This window comes from Buteo buteo, chromosome 2 (genome assembly GCF_964188355.1).
Source record: "Buteo buteo chromosome 2, bButBut1.hap1.1, whole genome shotgun sequence".
NCBI lineage: Eukaryota > Metazoa > Chordata > Aves > Accipitriformes > Accipitridae > Buteo > Buteo buteo.
Window position 1 is genome coordinate 49,806,808 of NC_134172.1, and position 17,427 is coordinate 49,824,234.

The 17,427-nt window shown below is 43.0% G+C and overlaps 2 protein-coding genes across 6 annotated transcripts in view; one reads left to right on the forward strand and one right to left on the reverse strand.

The window, feature by feature from the left end:
• The window catches only part of LOC142037574 (mediator of RNA polymerase II transcription subunit 1-like), a 34,694-nt gene extending 22,704 nt beyond the window's left edge, over nt 1–11,990 (reverse strand). The window contains exon 1 of the mRNA XM_075042029.1: nt 11,939–11,990. Within this exon, the coding sequence (XP_074898130.1) occupies nt 11,939–11,990 (52 nt within the window). The remainder of the gene's footprint in view (nt 1–11,938) is intronic.
• The window catches only part of RALA (RAS like proto-oncogene A), a 30,556-nt gene continuing 16,080 nt past the window's right edge, over nt 2,952–17,427 (forward strand). For 2 of the 5 annotated variants that reach the window (XR_012653992.1, XM_075054257.1), the window contains exon 1: nt 2,952–3,163. The gene's annotated coding sequence lies outside the window, so the exon portion shown is untranslated. Of the gene's footprint in view, nt 3,164–12,907; nt 12,998–14,886; nt 14,984–17,427 lie in introns of those variants that run through there. The other 3 variants (XM_075054232.1, XM_075054224.1, XM_075054242.1) reach the window with 3 other exon arrangements.

The window sequence follows — 17,427 nt, forward strand, 5'->3', positions numbered from 1 at the left end:
GGGTTTTAGGTGCCCGCTGTAGCATTTAAACACCAAAGATCAGCGAGTAATTCAAACATGCTGCTACCTTGGGCTGCCCAACCCTAAGTTCCTATGCGGTCAATGGAGGGGAATACTTGCAATACCTACTCTCCTCTGACCGGTTGTTCTCTTACACTGAGGAGCCAGAGTCACACCCTAAAATGTCATGGGTGCTACAGAGATACTGTCACTATGGTCACTTGCTAACAATTGAATAGGAATTATTAATGTAATGCATTTTCATGGGAGTATTTCTGTTAGTTTTGGATTAAAGAGCTCATTTTTTCCACTTGGTTTAGGCAAGGTGCCAGGGGGCATTTTACAAACAGAGGATGAGGGGTACACTATAAACTGTTTTTTATTGCATTACAATATGCAGCTTGGGCCATGGACAAAAATTCAAAATAAAATGACATTTGTTGTCTTAAACAAGATAGTTCTAAAGGGAGATGAAAAGGACAAAGGCCACATCCATTAACAAGCAGCATGGTACAAAAGGGGCATTTCCACAGAGTGAAATAGGTGGTATCAAGGTCCTGGCAACCACACTATATGTATTACAGGGAGGAGGTTATTTTGGACTAGCTCTAGTCTGGTCCCGGACAGAATGCCCATTAGCAGTGGAAGTGCCCAAGGTGCACTCCTGCAGTGCATCTCAGTGTCCTGTGCTACACAAATCCAGTTTGCCTGTTCCAAGACCACTCAACAATGCAAATCAAAGCAGAGTAAATCAGGACAATCGAGAGCTTAGTTTCGGAGGTGTACTCCTGATCTGAACCATAGCACTAATGGCCAAAAGAATGTCTTTGATACGTTTTAGGCACGATCCAAACAGCTATTAAAATCAATACAAAGACTTGATTGACTTCAGCAATGGAGCTTCCTTTGCACACAATGTGAAGGGAAGGAGTACGATTACTGGTCAAGAAGAGATCAAGGGAACAAGAGAGGGAGAATAGGAGTGACTGCATGTGCATTTTGTCAACCACCAGTGACACCTTTCCCGCAACCGATGATTTTTAAAACTGTGTGATTTCAGGGCATGACTGAATGCAGGTGTTGAAGACAGGGAATAATCATTCTTGGCTTCTCTGTGCTCTAGGAAGTATTGAATGGCTGCAGACCACAGTATTAATGACACCTTAACTATGACTCAGCCACTCTTCCAACAGAAGGGTTCTGGAATACGTATTAAGAAGTAATACAGTATATAGATACTCAAAGGGCTGCAGACGTTGGGCCGGGATTTCTTGAAGACCCCTGAATCAATACGTGTACAGGGTCATGCTAAGACTCTTCCAACATTTTTGTGGTCTCATGAAAAGGCTAATCATATCTAACATGTACATTTTTCCATGTCATGAAATATCCAAACTGTTTTGTATCTTATTTTGGCTGTTTTGTAGACTCAGTATTGCCAGCTTTCCTTCCCCTCCCCCATTTAACAGAATCCAACATTTCTTTGTGTAAATGAACATATTTTGGTATTTTAATCAGAACAAACTGCATCTGGGTTGCTCCTTTATTGCTATCAGTTTCTCAGACTCTGTGGAATATGCAAAAATTAGCTCATACTGAAATGTGAGGCAAATGAAACTAAATCCTAGAGGGAGATGGATTAAACACTGGCTAAATGTCCAAGATGTCAAAAATTGCAGAAAACTGAGTACAGAGAACAAGGGAGATTTTAAAGTGTGCCTGCTTTGCAAATAAGAGCACAATGGCTGCATGATGCGAACATTGAGGTCGAAGATTTCCAGCTGAGGTGATAAAAACTGGAATTTCCAAACTTAGAAACTGCCTTCAGTCAAGTAATTGTGAGGAGGAGGGGAGGGCTCAAACCAATTTGTGTTGTCCCTGAATGCTTACAGCCTGATAAAACACGTACTGAGCTGCCAATTTCTATATTATGCTTACGTTCCATTACATCACTTACATTACGAGTTTAAATCATGCTGTGTTTATGCAAAGCTCCCATTTAAACCAATGGCTTAACAGTGGAAGGTACAGTTATTAAGGCATCGTTGTTATTATTATTTGAATTACTGTTACTAACATGGAAACTCTCTTCTGGTATCTCCCCGCTTTGTTTGGCATCTATAAAACCCTTCATGCACGGAGTGGTCCACAACTATACAAAAAGCCCCTAACAATTCTCAGTGCTTCATGTTCCCTTCTGCCAGTGACAATTCCTCTTAGACTCAGTATATTAAATGTTTCCTCAGCTTGTACTCGTCCCTTGAGGAAAGCTCATGTTCTGCTTTCACCACTAAAAATAATTGTGTGTATAAATCCAGCGACAGATGTCAGGAACTTATCTCCTTACCATGGCAGAACATGCCTCAGCTATTCACCAGATCGGGGATTAGCTAGGGGGAAGGAGGAGCGGACATGAAGCTATGATGTTTGTCTCACTGTCTCGCTTAAAAGAGTCGGCTGAAACAAAGGCGGAGACGCTGGCACTCTGCCACCATTAGGCTCCCGAGTTAACGTGCGGCGGGGATGACCGCGACGCAGCCCCCCAAACCGGGCTGACCTAGGCAGAGGGCCCGTCCCCCGCTCAGGACCGCAGCTGCGGCCAGGAGCAGGCCCCGACCCGCTCCGGAGGTCGGCTCCGCGGAACAAGACCAGCTGCCCGCCCCCGGCCCCCACCGCCGCCCAACGGCTCGCCCCGCCCCGCCCCAACGCCCCTCCTGGGCGGGGCCCCGCGCGCCCGCGCGCGCTCTGCCGGAAGCAGCTGCCTCCCGACCGCCCCGCCTCTTTCCGGAAGCGGGTGCCGCCCGCCCGCCCAGCACCGGCCGCCTGGCCTCTGGCCCGCCGCGCGCGCGCTCGCTCCTCTCCTCTCCCCGCGCCCCGCCCCGCCCCGCGCCGCCCGGCGCCCGACTCCGTCTCGCGTGCGCGCGGGGGGGGGGGGGGGGCGGGGCCACTCCCAGTGACGCTCCTGCCTCTGCGGCGGCCGCCGGCGCGGCGCGGCCCGGCCCCGCCCTCCGCGCCGTGGGCCGCGCGCGCGCGCCGCCGGCTTTGCGCGCGGGGGCGGCGCCAGGCGGCACCAGGGCTCCCCCCTCGCCCGCCCCGCCCTCCCCTCCCCTCCCCTCCCCACTCGCTCCTCCAGCGGGCAGCGGAGCTCGCCCCGCCGCCGCAGGTGAGCCGGGGGCAGCGCGGGGGCGACGGGCCGCGCCGCGGGCTGGGCTGGGCCGGGCCGGGCTGGGCTGGGCAGGGCAGGGGGGAGCCGCCTGGCGCCTGGCCAGCGGGGACTGGGGAGGGGGAGAGCGCAGGGACCCCTTCCCTCCCGTCCTCTCCCCTTCCTGCCCGCCGCCGGGGGAAGCGCTCCGGTGCGGGGGGAGCGGGCTTCCCGTGCCCGCCGCTCTCCCTCCCCGCCCGGGGCTCGGTGTCGGGGCGCGGCTGCCGCCCCCGGCCGGCGGTTTGTGCCTGCCGGCCTCACCCCGCCGTGTGGGGAGAGGCGGGCGCGGCCGCGGGCGGGGCCCGCAGCCTCCCGCGGGGGCCCGCCGGCCGGCCGCTCCCTGAAGGTTACGGGCGTCGACCTTGGGGGGGCCTCCCGCCTCAGGCCTGCCGCCGCCCGCCCGGGCGCCGGGGGCAGCGGGGAGGGGGGCGGCGGGGCCGGCGGAGCCGCCGGGGTGGCGGCGCGGCAGGGTCCGGCCGCCTCCTGCTGCCGCGGGGCGAGGCAGGTGCGGCGTCCCCGGGGCGCGGGGTGACCGCGGCCAACACCCGCACCTGCGGAGGGCGGAGCGCGGCCGCGCCTTCCCCCGAACAAAGGGGCCGCGCCTCGGGGCCGGCGGGGGAGGGAGCCGGGGCTCTCGTCCCCCGGCCCGGCCGCGGCGGCGGCTCCTGCCGTGGCAGCGTGTCAGCCAGCGGCCGGGCGCCGGAGCCGCTGTGCGTGCGTGCGTGTGTCAGTGTGTGCGCGTTGCAGTCCGAGGATGAGTAAGAGCGGCGTTTCTGTAACGTTTAGTTGCTGCTCGCTTTCGTGTGCTCTCCTTTTCTGGAGTGGTCCAGGTTAAAAGGCGTTGCCGGTAACTACAGCTTTTGCTTCCCTGCAACAAAAGGAAGAAGTACAATGTATGCCTATGAGTTCCCTAAATAAAAGAGCCTTTCGACGCTCACGCCTTTGGTTAGGTAAATAATTTGGTGTTTACTTTGGGGCTTCTTTTAAATGGAAGCGAATAGCTTCAGCTCCTTCCACTTAATTGAGCCTCTTTAAAAATGAAGATGTTAAGTGGGCCATCCCTATCCCAAGAGTCACCTGGAGAGAGGTTTTTATGTGTGATCTGTGTGCCTGCTTTGTAGCATCGCTGAACCGTCCTGCCAAAATGTTTATTTTCAGACTCAAAATGACCCCAATGTTTTGTGTCAAGCTTGCATTTCCAGTTCTCCTTGGAGAGGCACTTTGCATTCTGCAGTGAAAACCATTATGCTTCTACGAGTGAAAGGGATACATACCTCTGCTGGCATTTCAGTGTCTGAAGATAGGTTATGGAGAGGTCTGCACAAAAAGCTATCAGTCGTTCTTTGTCTTTTCCAATGAAAGTTAAACTGAAAAGAGAGGAGCTCCTGGGAGAGGGGCTGCATGGACTGGAAGAAGATACTGGCATTCTATTAGTTATCACAATAATAGTGATTACAACTGATTCTTAATTAAAAATACTCATTCTTCTTTTCAGATGACTTATTTAATAGCACGTACCTCAACATTTCAATTCTGGAAAATTGTGAGCGTGCTTAATAGAATGAAGAACAACTATGTGATACGTAAATCTCTGATGTAGCTTTAAACCCTTTAGTCTGTGCTTTTGAGACACTTGTGAAACAGTGTTTGTGGAAGCCTCTGAATGGTAGAAGTTACAGGGATCGCCAGTGCTCGTGGTGGTTACCCTTTTTTCTTATCTGTAAAAATGGGAGAATATGACATACTGTTGCACAAAAAGATCAAAAAAAGCCTTCAGTCCACTGCATGAGAGGTCAACTGTGGGCTTAAATAAGCTGTGATATTAAATAGTGAATGCATTCCTTTACTGCTGCAGAATCCTTGATCTCAGTCTTCGCTTTGTCATGTTCTTCTGAATTTGTGGAAGGGAAAAAATATAACCATTTTAAGGTGAAGTCAGTATTTTGAGTTGCATGCACTTTGGCAATCTTGAAATAATGTAATTATTTTTTTTCTTTTTAGACCTTAAAGAGAGAATTTTTGACTATGAAAGAGAAAGCTAGAATGTCTACTAGCTGTGAATTTGTTATCTGTGTCACCTGTGGGCATGTACTCTTCACATAAATAATCGATAGAAATAGTAGGAATAGTAGGCTATTTGGGAAAAAAAAAAAATTTGGGGTAGCAGGGCAGGGAGAGATGTGGCTGAGGGGACAAGGCAGTGCTGGCTAAAAGCAACCGAGGAAGAATAAAAGACTGTTAAGTAAGTGTTGTTGGAGACCTTGCAGTGGTCCATGTGTCTTCTGTATTCAGACTGACTTTCATAAGAACGGTTGTGTTCATAACCTCAGTTAAGTCATGCACTGACATCCCTGCATATACTTTTTCTATGGGATTACCCTGAAACAGGTGTGTTCTGTCTAAGATGAGCTTTTACTCCTGTTAAATTTCAAGTGCATCTGACTTGCAAAAAAATAATTCCTGAGGCAAAGGCTGTTGCTGTCTTAGAAACTGATGTATGGCAGTCTCCGTTATCAAAGAATAATGTAGGTACAGTGTCTTGTTACATAAAAAGTTGTTTAGGCAACTGCATTTCAGGTAATTGCCAACAGCATTATTTTCCCTGCAGTTTCACAATTGAAGAACAAATAATTGTATGAGAAAAATGCCGGAACTTTGTGATTAGATTTGTTTGTTTTGACACCCTAGCAAGGGCTATAGGATATAGTGGTCCTGGGAATAAGTTGCTGATCACATGTGTTCTAGACAGAGAACTCCCCACACCCTTGAGAGTGCTTACAGCCAGCTTACAGTAAACTTCTAATGGCTCCAAGCTATTGAAATTACTTTGCATCTAAATTGAAATCTATTTTAGGTGAACAAGGTAGTTTGGTAGACTAGTGACAGCATTCTTGTGAACATATTAAAGCCTGCCCACATCACACACACAATTATGGGACAACTGTTTTAAGTCTCCTTCCTACCTTATGAAGAATTCATGTGAGGGACCAAGAAAATAGAACAGTTGGTATAATTACTGTGCATACACTGAACGTTCTACAAAATGTTTTACATTTTATAAATTAAGTAGGGAAGAAATGGTTATATGTTATTAGTGTGTTGCAGTACTTAAAATCAGCTCTCAGGGTAGTTCTAAAATGTTATTGGTAAGTCTTACTGTCTGCAGAATCTGAAGTTACTTATAGTCCTTGTGGAGGTAAAGAACTTCGAGTCACTTTAACTATAGGAAATGTTCCTTGCAGACAGACCAGGGAGTTCTTAAATCCTGGTGTGCTTCTTGTCATGTTTTCTTAACTATTGCGACTCAGAAGGATTTGTCAGTGGGCACAGCTACTTGTTGAATCTCTTTGGTAGATGTGCAACCCACAACCATCAGGTTAGGCTTATATTCCTGAGTCTTAGAAGTGCTATGCAGCAGCAAAAAAATTCTGAAAATCCTACAGAAAAAACAGGACTGGATTGAAGGGTGGGAGCAAGTTGGAAAGAACATAGTGTAGGCTTGGTAACGCTGCCTTAGAATGACCCAATGAGAGAATTAATTGCCTTTGCCTAGAGGGTGGCCTAGTATTTACTACTAGTGTTTTGTTTAGGATTAGTTTTGTGTCTATCAAAATTCCCAGCACCTTTAGGGCAATAGATTGGTAACGCTGAAGTGTCTAGGCTACATGTAGAGGGGAAAAATGGAGAAAGAGGTGTGTAGGAGAGGTTAGACAACATAAAGAGGAGGTGTAATGAAAAAAACAGTTACTATAGAGAATTCAAAATAAGCTATGCTGTAATCAGTTTATAATGCTAATATGGAGAGGAGCCAAGAATGCAAAGAAGGTAGTACAAACAAGAGATCTAAAGAGAGTTGGTTGCATAGTAACTCTGCAGTTGTTATTTTAGTGGAATTGATGATGCTTATTTTGTGATATTGGCTCCTTAGTTCAAGCAATTACAATATACATTGAATTCCTACCAGTACAGTTCATTTAATGTATTGTATTTTTCTCTATAACAGTAAGTTTACTACGTCGTTTGATGCAAGAGTGTAGGAATGTCTGGTGCGGTGGCCCACAAGGTTTCATTAAAAAATGGCATGTAAATACACTGTATGACCAAACAAGTATTCCTGCAAATTATGGAGAATGTGATTTTGCGAAGGAGCTTGGCACCTGTGCTTAGTAGGTAGGTAGCAGGGATCAGCCATGCATTCAGGCCTTGGTACCTGTTTCATTTTACTCTCTGAAATGCTAACATAATACCCTTCTGTGCCACTGTTAGACTTGATCTTTAACTCTGATCCTTGTCTATAGCAGTCTGAGAATGCTTATGTATAACACCCACATATAGGCAGGCAGAAATGTTTCCATCAACATTAAACAGAGTGCAGTAACCATGGAAGTCTTCCAGATGTGAAACTTCTGTGAAGAGTGTTAAAAGCCAGCTATGTGTAGTATAGTCCTTCTCTTTGCTAGTACTCCTATTCAAGCCCATCAGACAGTGTAGAGTAAAGCTCATCTGTCATTTCAGAGCTGTACCAGTGTAGTCCTGTTGGTATAGCTGTGCTGTTTCCTGAAAGGGCTTTTAGTATGGAAGTAGTTAATTCCAGCAACACTTTCCCTAGTGGGATTTATTTCAGACCTCAAAATAAAAGAAACCATACAGACAGGAGAACAATGTTAATGTGACAGACTTCTGCAGGCATGCTGTGTCAGTCACAAAACCCACCCTTGACTGGTGAGGTCACGCCATGGAAGATGTTTGAGTAGATGGACCCAAGAAGCTCATCCTTAACCATCTGTCACTGTTACCTATGGAGATCAAAGTAAGCAAAATCAGATACTGAATTAAGGTGGTTATTGTGTGGAAGAGCTATTTTGGTATGACACCACTAAATTATAAAATTTTTACACACTTAACCACCTAAATCAATTCCACCTTTGTAGTGTAACAAGCAAATAAAGCTTCATTCCAATCCTCAGAACTCTTATATTTTAAGAAATAACTCTCTAAATTGCACACTCTTAACAATATCCAATTTAAGAGTTCATTGCAGTGCTTCAGTGACTGGTCCAGTATGGTCATGACTGGTAGCTCAGTACACCTTATTGCAACTTGAATTCTCTGACTTTTTATATGTTTACCTTTTTGAAGTTGTCACTGATTTGAAAATGAATATGAAATTTGTTTTACATTGATATAGTTCACATTGTGAAGTCAGTGACGCAGCACCAGTCTGCATGAGTACAATTTGTTAAAGCATCTTTCCTTCACGCTCCAAGTTGTGTTTTTTTGTCTGCTGCTGATCAGGCATGATGGCTTTGAGATTCCATTTCATGCATATGCACTGGAAGTAAGGTGTAATAAAACAGGAAAACTTAACCTAGAAGGAAAACAGCACTCTGGACTCCTCTATACAGTTCAGTATTGTCATTCAGAATTTAAAGAGCAGATGCATTAGGCTAAATATCAGCCTTGCAGAGAAGGACTTGGGAGTATTGGTGGATGAAAAACTGAACATGACCCAGCAATGTGCACTCGCAGCCCAGAAAGCCAATCGCATTCTGGGCTGCATCAAAAAGAAGCATGACCGGCAGGTTGAGGGAGGTGATTCTGCCCCTCTACTCTGCTCTCATGAGACCCCACCTAGAGTACTGTGTCCAGCTCTGGGGCCCCCAACATAAGGACATAGACCTGCTTGAGTGGGTCCAGAGGAGGGCCACAAAGACGATCAGGGGGCTGGAGCACCTCCCCTATGAAGACAGGCTGAGAGAGTTGGGGTTGTTCAGCCTGGAGAAGAGGAGGCTCCAGGGAGACCTTATAGCAGCCTTCCAGTACCTAAAGGGGGCCTACAGGAAAGATGGGGAGGGACTCTTTATCAGGGAGTGTAGTGATAGGACAAGGGGGTAATGGTTTAAAATTGAGAGAAGGTAGATTTAGATTAGAGATTAGGAAGGAATTCTTTACTGTGAGAGTAGTGAGGCACTGGACCAGGTTGCCCAGAGAGGCTGTGGATGCCCCATCCCTGGAAGTGTTCCAGGCCAGGTTGGATGGGGCTTTGAGCAACCTGGTCTAGTGGAAGGTGTCCCTGCTCATGGCAGGGAGGTTGGAACTAGATGGTGTTTAAGGTCCCTTCCAATCCAAACTGTTCTATGATTCTGTGAACTGCTTTCTGCTAAGCAAGTTCACCCTCCTAAAATATTATAAATTGGTTGATGTTACAAGGAAGAAAAGATGGCTACATGTAACTTCCGTAATGAAATTTGGTGTGGCCTGCAACATGTTGGAGTACCCCGGTAGGAAGGTGCCCACTGACTTGAAATGCATAAAATGCTAGTACTTGATTGTTTTTCCCTGTTTGACGAAGACTGTGGTAAGAACAATAATGAAAAATTAAAAGACTATGATAAAGAACAATAAGAAAGCTGCTAGTCTGAATTATTAATTTGGTTTGCATCAGTACTCGTTTTAGTGGATAGCATAATACAAAGGACTGGTTTGTAGAACAATTAAAAAAAATATATGTGCATTTGTTTTAGAAATATTAAAAAGGGTGAAGTTAACCACATGATTTTTCCAGATGCAGTGTTTGTTCTGGGAAGAACTTGTCTTGGGTGTGGTTGTGTCACAACACTTAAGCAGGAACTGTTGCTGTGTTTTGGACTTGGAGGAGTTAAATTCCAAATCCTAATCCAAGCTATGTCTCAGTCCTCTTTCTTACATCTTGTTTTGATAATATCTTGGATCTTTAGTGATGATCTCAATTTTTTACCCTTCTGCTACTGCTGCGAGGGGAAAATACTTGCTTTTAACCAATATATATTGCACATCTTTAATGTCTATGTGCTTTGTTAAAGAATCCCATTGCAGGCATTGCCAACTGGTATTTCCTGTGTTCAGAGCAAGGGAGGTTATAATTTGTAGATTGATGGTATTCTTCAAAAGGCCAGTAGCTGACCCACAAAATATTTTAGGAAAGCCTGTGTGCATACTCCTATGCAACTGGCTCCCTGTCAATCACTAGCTTTGGACATGTAGTTATTAGTTTTACTGATGGGCTTACAGTTACACTTAAAGGAAAGATTTTATAGTGCAGCTGGTCACCAAAATGCTAGAATTTCTCAACTCCTCTTTGCCCAAGAGCCAAAGAGTGAGATATGAAATGTTTGGATTTGGAATCATTCAAAAACCATAGAAGGTCCCAGATTTTTATTTTGAGTAACTTCTTTACTGTCCTGTCTCTTTAAAGTTTTTCATTGGATCTTATTGGGAAAGTTGATCTTTTTAGGTAACTTGCATTGGCACATGTTGAACTTTTCTAGTAGAAGCGCATCTTTTTCTTAAGATTAAATGAAGGTTAACCTGTTATCTGTTGCATTTTCTGTCTTGCAAAGGTTGAGCTTTATAGCTCTTGCAGTCAAAATGGATAGAGGAATGAAGTCTAACAAATGCATTCTTCTCTGCAAGGTGTATGAGTTAGAACTGAGGCCATGTGTATAACATGCATAGTTTAAGTGAGTTTCTTCAGGCTGGAGTATTCTGAAAAGCATTGCAAAAGCAAATTAGTTCTAGTCATCTTAAGTGTAAATTTGAAGAAAACCATCCATTGCTTGAGGAGCAAAGTTTTATATTGTAATCTTTCTAATAGATTTTGCTACAATTTTAGGAGGTAAGACTTTTTTACAGATATGGGAAAACATAATTCTGGGAGGAGAAACTGAAGCAGAAACAATCCTGTAGCCAAATACTAGGTTGTTTGGGTTTTTTTAAAATACAAACAGTGAAATACAATGTGATAAAATACTGAAATGGTCATAACTAACCCAGTCAGGATGGCATAGTTATTCTTGGTTTGACAGTAGTTTGAAGGAGAGATTTTCAGGAACATAATTTCTGTTTCTCAACAGACTAAGATCTTTCATGCTGACCATTGTCTGTGAACAACAGGAATGGGTTTTAACAACACTAACTTTTCCAGACTTTATGCAGGACTCTGACTGTGTTTGTATTAATGTAAAAGAAATAAAGCCCTCAAGTTAAACTGTAAAATTAGTTTCTGACTCTGTGGAGAACTGATGTTATTAGAAGTACTGCAGCTGAATTGGAAGTGTGCAGGTGACCAGCTGGAAATAAAATGTTTTCCTAAGTCAGCAGCAGTGAAGATTTTGTAGACTAGAGGAAATCCTGTATTACACCATGCAATATTGAAAAGGTATTAGGTCACATACTTCTTGCTGGAATTTAAAAGTTCATGTGTACAGAAAGGAATACAGCTCACACTTGGTAGTGTTTAGTGTTGTAACGTGTAGAATTAAATCAATGAAATGTTGATGAAGATATTGGATTTCACCATAGACTTCTTGGTAGTTCTTCCATGAGGAGTCTGACCTTTAAAATAAACCGGATTTGGTCTGTGACCACCACTGGAATTGCCTTTAGCTTTTGCATTGCATTTTTGGCCATAGGAAGAGAGACACACCTGAGACCCATCTAGTGATGTGCAATAGTGTACCATCCTTAATGGTACTCCTTGCCTTTGGAGTGTGGTTACAAAACTAATTTTTAGGTTGTTTATCAGATGTTTTTGATAGCTGCTTCACTTGATTACCCAGATAGATTACTTGATACCCAAATGAATGTTATTCTTGCTTCTATGTTCAGAAATTGATCCATGATTTTCACATACATTGCTGTATAAAGAACATTTTTTAGATAGCTTGTTCTGTTAAAACTTAGAACTTATACACTTACATTCTTGTAAGTCATTTAACAGTTCTGCAATGTTCTGAATTATCACGTGCATGATGAGGTATAAGAATTAGGAACAAAAAGCATTTTTTAAAAGTTACTACTTTACAATTTGAGAGCATTTAACTTGGAAATACCTTCTGTGGTACTGCAAGAAAAGTCTGATCAGTATTTTAAGCAGGGCAAGGTCAAAATCACGTTCCACTCTCACTTAATGTGGAAATTGATAAATTGACCTGAATATTAATAATTCCATACTAAGTTCATGAACTAAATGCCATCTATGTCTAGCTACTGCATGTTTTATGCCCATAATATGTGAAATAGCCATGAAACTCTACCATGTATCATATGATTGGCAAGCATATATTGAATTAAAAGACAATTAATTGCTGGATTGGGTCTTTTAGGTCTACTAGATTGACTCTACCAGTTTTTCAAATCATAGATGTAATAGTTTTAGAACAAACAGCATCTAAAAATGGGGACAGATCAGACTAAACAGTGTTTCAACTTCATGAATGCTGTATTACCATGCAACATCAGGTCTATGACTACTTGTGTCCTTGAATCACCTACTCAAAAGGTTAATTACAAGTCTTTGTGTGTTTGCAAATCAGTCTCATTCAGTGAGTTATGCATATGAAATCCTCTTCCCCTGAATAAAACAGAAAAATTATTAGGATTTTAGGAGGAGCAATTTGCTCTGCATAGAATGTAAACAGGAGGAGAAGTTACTGGAACAAAATATGGCTAAAAAAGTAATGCTCTTGCAATACTACTACAAAAGAGTACTTACGCATTTGTAATTGGGTGGTAAAACAGATGGCAAAGTCATAAAATGAATGAAGTCACTTAGTTTGCCAAGTCAGATTTCACTAATGAAATTTATTTGCTACAGCTGGATGAATCCTTAGAGGAATAGAAGTATTTTTTTGAAACGCAAAATCCAACATGCTCCTATTTTATTAGGTTCCATTTGGCTGGTGTATTGATGCAGTCTACCTGTGGGGAGAGAGAACGCTTGCCTGTATTTGTGAAGAGGAGATGGAGAATTTGGTGGTACCTGCTTCTTGATGTCTCTTGCTTAATGACCTGTGTTCGGTCCTGTGTGTTTGCACCATTTGTGCTGCAGCCTTTGATAAAAATGTGCTTGCACCTGCTGGAGCACTTGTTCCCTGCATCCTTCATTGCCAGCAACCAATTAATAAAATGTGAAGGATAATGTATTTTGGTATTCCTACTCTGCTTTTGTTGAAACTTCATACAGCTAGGCACTAACCACACGGAAGAAGGCAGTGCCTGCCACGAAAACGCTTTATTTGAAAGCTTAAACTTTTTCTATGTCAAGAATTTCATAGGAGCGTTATTCAAACAAGGCTCCTGTGTTCATTCTGTCTGTGCTAATACCTTGAAAGAATTTAAGGGTGTTCATGTGAGTTTTCACCGTAATACTATATGACTGGCTAATGAGGCAAAGTAAGTTGTTTTGAGCAGGATCAACTCCCTGACCTATCAGCATGGGAACTTGTCTCACTGTGAAGCGAGATGCCTGCAACACAAGGCGGCTGCTTCTACCAGCCGGAACCCTAACCTATAGAAGGGATGTGGATGGCATCCCTTCTGTAGATTCCATAACAGTGTTGAGTGCAGCCTGCGTGAGCCTAGTGGAAGCTTGTTTTTGCTTTGCAGATACCATTTGTTTCTAGATCTCTCTGTCTTGTGTTTACTTTCCTGCCTATAGAGCAGTGAAACTATTTGGGTGGAGTTTTGGGTTTGGTGAGTGTGAATCTTAAGTCATCCTTTCTGGCTGTAATAATAACCATATGGATATTTGCTTTTCCTAGAAAATACACATCTGATATTCTGAACTTCTAACTAAAGGAAGAGTATAGGGTTGTTAACAATAAATGAGATACTTGTTTTAGAGGAAACCTGATTTATGGACTTGTTCTGCCAAACCTTATTTTTCAAGTATGTCTTTTGGAAGCCTTTTTCAGACTTTGTTTAAAGAATTCACTTCATCAAGCCAATTCAAAATGCTTACATTTAAATCTTCCTTAAATTTCTTCAGTGAATGTTGAAGTCTAAGTGTACAGGGGCAAAAAGGACACAGTGATGTGACTGAGATTTCTTTTGAAGCATGGTTGACAAAAACCCTGGGTTTATGATACTGAGTATGCTGTGAGCAACTTTTTGAATGCAGAGCTCTTGAATTGCTTTTAAAAGTGAACTGCTGAGGCTCACGCTGCAAGCTCTGGCATATTGCCTTCAAGGGAACTCCATTTTTGTTGCTTTCCAGAATAGCTGGAAGCGGCAGCTCTGTGCAAGTGTGAGTGACGCCTGACTTACCAGTCAAAAGTTAGCTTCCAAATGTGCTTTCTTGCACTTGAAACACAGGGTGAAAATGGCTGTAGCGAGTATGTCTTAGGTGACACTAGCTCAAATGTGTCCTTGAAGTGCTTCCCTCAGTTGAACAGCACTAACTTAAGACACTGAGATGTTCATCCTTGTCGGCTATGTGTTGTCTCTTACATTTTATGAAGGGAGAAAAAAGTGTCTTTGTTCTATATCAAATGCTGAATAAAATTCAGTAGTAGCAGCTGCTTTACATAGCAGCTCCCATGAATGTGACTTGACTTTTGTCAGGAGGCTTGATTATGGGTATTTGGTATGGGAGCCTCTTCTGTAGATGTCCCCCTCTTCTGTTTAAGCCCTTCATTCCTCCTTAGATTTGCTTATGCTAGAAAATTGGCTGTAGTACCATCGTACCTGTTTGTCTGTCTAGCCTCTGAATCCATGCAAGTCTCTAGTGTGGGTAGCTTTGACAGGCTAGTGACATGTAATTAATTGTTCATTGTTCTACCATGACTGCTATTACTGTTAATTCTCTCCTCATGGTATATAAGGTTAAATCAATACAAAATGAATGTCTTCTGTTAACATTCTAGATTACAGACCTCCATGTTTAGAAATTTAATCTAAGAGAAGACATGACTCTTACACTTTGTGTTAAGGCAACACTTCAACACTGTCAACCTCAGAAAGGTAAGTTCCCTCAGTGATTAGAACAGACTGTGATAGGGCACCAGCCACGTAGTGAACTTGAGGAAACAGAAACACTATTCTAGACTGTCATGTAGTTATGTATATTACCAAAATTACTTCACAGTGTAACTTTAGTCAAACTATGAAAACAAGCTAGCTGCTTGTGTTAACCTAGGTGCTGTGCTTGAGTTTGCTGCTTTTCCCACTGATCTCTGGATCAGTCCAGATAAACCATTGCAAGTGTCTAGAATTCTTCCAAATGTCCTGTAACAGTCATCATGTAACTTATAAAAAGGGAGGAATCTTCAACAGGTGCTAAATTACGGTTGAGGAACTTTGACACTTGCATTGTTTTTCCACAGTGTTTATAGACTGGAGGTGCTGCAGTTCAGCTTTCCCTATGGTCAGCTCTGTGTTTTTCTGGTTGGTCCTTAGTGCCAGCAAGCTTGTTAGGTAGCTAATCTGTCCAAAAACCAGTATAGGTTAATTTTTGGCTAGAGCAACTTCCAAACTGCTTTGCCACCTAGTTGTTGCAAACACCAGTGCTACTGGAAGAAAGGATATGGCAGTATCAGTCAGACTATTGCAGGTTCAGTTTATATCAGCCTTGCAGACACACATGATTGGGCTCAAGTGTGTGTTTTGTCAGCTCTTTCTGTGGACAATTACGTAGCTGCTTCATTTTCTTCTCAGTACACTGCAAGGTTTAAAATCTTAAGACCTTGATTTTGTTCCAGACTATTTCTGCTGTTCAGTTTGTCAGGGTTTTCTTGTGCTGTTCCATATGGATTTCAAGAAATTTCTCTATGGAAGTGCCTCCCAAAAAGTCGTCTTGTGGGATGCCAAAGAGGCTTTTTGGAAACTAAAGGCTGAAGTGATGACTTAAAACATATGGAATACATATCTAGTCTCATTTCAGAAGCTGCTACATAGTTCATGGCTATGCCCAGAAGCTGGCACTAAGGCCCTGTGGAGCCTTGGGGAGACTGCTGGAAGGCTGTGAACTTGTTTACTGTTTGCTAGTGGTTTAATGATTACTTGTTGGAGGGATCACAATTCTTGTGATGATGTCTTAAGAGTACAGAGCTGCAGGCATTTGGGACCACTGTTCTTTATAGCACTGTGGTGTAATTTATAGGATGGATGGGGCCTCAGTTGCTTGGTGAAGGGTTCACTGGTTGACTCTTCCAGTTTCAGTGCCTGGATATGGTTACAGTTTGAAGTACCTGCCTCAGGAAGCTGGGACATGTAGGTCTTTTGCCTGAGGAGATTTGCTGCTGCTGAAAGATAGAACTTAAGTCAGTTTTCTACTGTTTACTTTTCTTAGTAAATATGTAGTCACCTCAGTAAATTTGTTTTGTGAGTGTGGGAGAGACAATTACCTTTTCTGGTGTGCCCTAGAAAGCTTTGGAAAGAAGTGTTCTTACCAAACCTCAAATGTGGTTTAACTGCATGTTAAAGTCATGGGAAGCTATGAATCCTAATTCCTAGTTAAACATGTTTATGTCAAAGGATTATTTTCAGGAGAAAGGAAAGGACTTATTGTGAAAGCATTTCTAACTTGTTCTGAGGTTGAGGTTCAGGCAGCCTGTTTCATTGTCTAATGAGACTGGTCATTTCTAAGGTAGGTTTGAATATTTGGGTTGAGTTTTCTCCTTCTCTAGGCTACTACTTAGAATTTATAGTGATTATTTAATATTTTAAATATTTGTTCTACATTAATAAAATACTGATGTTACTTCATGCAGAGCTTGACAGATGTTGCGTGTTTAAACTGTAATAAAAACACCAGTCAAACTCAAGACGTGGAATGACACTTATTACAATAATGCTGATCTAACCTAAAAAACTTCCTTACTCTCCAGTTCTTAAAACAGCTGGCCTCATGTATCCCATCCTATGTCCTCATGTATCCTATCTATTTCAGGGTCATGGGGTGTTTCTGCTGATCTAGTTTGAATATTGTAATTGGAAACAGCTGTTGGGAGGGTTAGACTCTGCTTGCCTGGAGTTGCCTCCCTCCATTTCCAGGAATATTTTTGTTGCAGGAATATCTGAGTCATTCCTGAGGTATCTTCCAGATATTTTGTATCTAGTATGCTATTCTGCGCTGATCACTTTCAAACAGAACATTCTCAAGTATAATTTTGCTGTTGTTAACCAAACTGAAACTACTGGACTCAGTGAAGTAACTGGATGAAATCGTGATATTTTAATAACAGAGAAGATCATATTACTTGATGGTCCCTGGGGACATGAAATATGTTGACACTTTTTAAAATTCTTGTCCTGTGCTTTTTCTCAGAAAGCTGAACTTGTAATTTTTAGGTCATGCGAGGCAACAGAGTTGTGAATGACTCTGTGGGAATTAACAAACTTTGGAGAATATTCAAACTCACTTTAGAAGATGGGGTTACTGTCAAATAAGTACTATAAATCTTCAC